The following is a 1772-nucleotide window of genomic DNA, read 5'->3' as shown; positions in this document are numbered from 1 at the left end:
CTGGCCTCTCTGCCATAAAGCCAAGATCGATGGAGTGCTGCAGTGATGGTTGTCCTTCTGGAAGTTTCTCCCAACTCCACACAGGATCTCTGGAGCTGAGCCAGAGTGAGCCAGAGTGACCATCAGGATGGGGCGGTCATTTAAGATTTACGGATGCCACTGTGCTCGTGAGAACCTTCAATGCAGCAGAAATGTTTTTGTAGCCTTCCCCGGATCTGAGCCTCGACACAATCCTGTCTCTTAGCTCTGCAGGCAGTTCCTTCCTGCTCACAGCTTTTGCTCTGATATACATTGTCAGCTGTGAGACCTCCTATGGACAGGTGTGTGTCTTTCCAAATCATGTCAATCAACTGAGTTTACCACAGGTGGACTCCAATCAAGGTTTAGAAACATCTCATAGATGATCAAGAGAACCGGCAGGCACCTGAGTTTTCAATTTCAAGTGTCATAGCAAAGGGTCTGAGTACTTATAGTATGTCAGTGTGATATTTCAGTTTAGCAAAACATCTGTTTTCGTTTATGGGCTCTTGAGTGTAAATTGATGAGGGGAAAAAATTAACTTAAACAATTTTGGCATAACGCTGAAACATAACAAAACATGAAAAAATTTAAGGGGTCTGAATACTTTCTGAATGCACTGTATCGTGTAATGCCATCCTGTTATGGATATTTCTGCACTGCATGATAGAAATTACCACTGACACTATGGCTTTAGCAAAAACTAACCAAGGCATTGAAGACCAGGGTATCATATGTGTCCTTCTCTGAGGTGTCCATCATGATGTTGAACAGGGCATCAAGAGTGTCCTGGAGAAACTGTGCATAAAACAGAAACCTTTTACAAAAGTGTCATTAAAAGGACATTATGCAACATCTATAAAATCAAGCAGAATTTTACATTTTCAGTGCAGCATTTGTGACACAGCAGAACTCACTTTCACAATCTCCCCTCCCTCGACCTCCATCAGTCTCTGCAGAATCTGGTCCAGATCTTCAGGGTTAGACCTCCAGTTTAACAGGCCAAGTAGATCCACTGGAAAAACATCAACACATCAGAATAAATACAGTGGCAGCAACACCTCCTCTGTTACGACATTAGTTATGATAATTGTGTTAAAAGCCTGAAATTTCAATATAAACCTAATTAGATTTGCATCAATTAACATGAACACATCAGCAATATATTAACAACACAGATGGGCTTAATTAATTTCAAGGCAATCTGAAGGGAGGAAACTACGGTGTCACTGCACCTCTATCTGATGAAGAATCAGTTTCGTTTCTTAAAGATGATTTTTGACAAGATGTTTAATTATCACAACTTTAGCAGATTGGAGGATTGGGGAAAAATAGAAATGTGCCCTGCGGTACCGTTTTGAGTGAGTTTAGTGGAGCAGGTGAGCGTCGCAATCTGAAAGCTGTCTTTAGTCACAGGAATCAGTCCTGAGTGGTGGAACTGCTTTCCCGTTTGCTTTTCCTTCTCCTCCACTTCATCCCAGGTCGCTGGCAAGGTGAGATAAACCTTTGCATCCTCAGCCTTTTTCATGTCAACCTAAGAAATTCATAAAGTAGGCAATGAATCATGAAGCATATTGATCGATGGAGATCTAATGTCATATTTATTGACTGAGGAGGGATTCGTGCATAATCCATCTACTGACTGTCAGCTATTCAAGACAGATTTTTGTGTAATTAGATAAAAACAATAAACAACCTGCTGCTTATTTTAAAGATAAGTGCTATTAATTAAATTTCATACAAAATAAGAATAC

At 40.5% G+C, this 1772-nt stretch overlaps 1 protein-coding gene across 1 annotated transcript; it reads right to left on the bottom strand.

The window, feature by feature from the left end:
* Positions 1-696: 696 nt before the first annotated feature.
* On the bottom strand, positions 697-1548 carry LOC111667397 (dedicator of cytokinesis protein 5-like). The gene is made up of 3 exons (XM_023423062.2): positions 1372-1548; positions 936-1033; positions 697-816 (listed from the first exon to the last, which is right to left on the bottom strand). Exons 1-3 carry the CDS (start codon positions 1544-1546, stop codon positions 712-714), a joined length of 378 nt encoding a protein of 125 aa, XP_023278830.2. The 5' UTR covers positions 1547-1548; the 3' UTR covers positions 697-711.
* Between the last annotated feature and the right edge of the window lie 224 nt (positions 1549-1772).

This window comes from Seriola lalandi, unplaced genomic scaffold (assembly GCF_002814215.2).
Source record: "Seriola lalandi dorsalis isolate HSWRI2012SDOR001 ecotype SW California unplaced genomic scaffold, Sedor1 jcf7180002003467, whole genome shotgun sequence".
NCBI classification, from domain to species: Eukaryota; Metazoa; Chordata; class Actinopteri; order Carangiformes; family Carangidae; genus Seriola; species Seriola lalandi.
The sequence above is the reverse complement of the archived record's forward strand: the minus strand, read 5'-3'. Positions and strand labels throughout refer to the sequence as shown.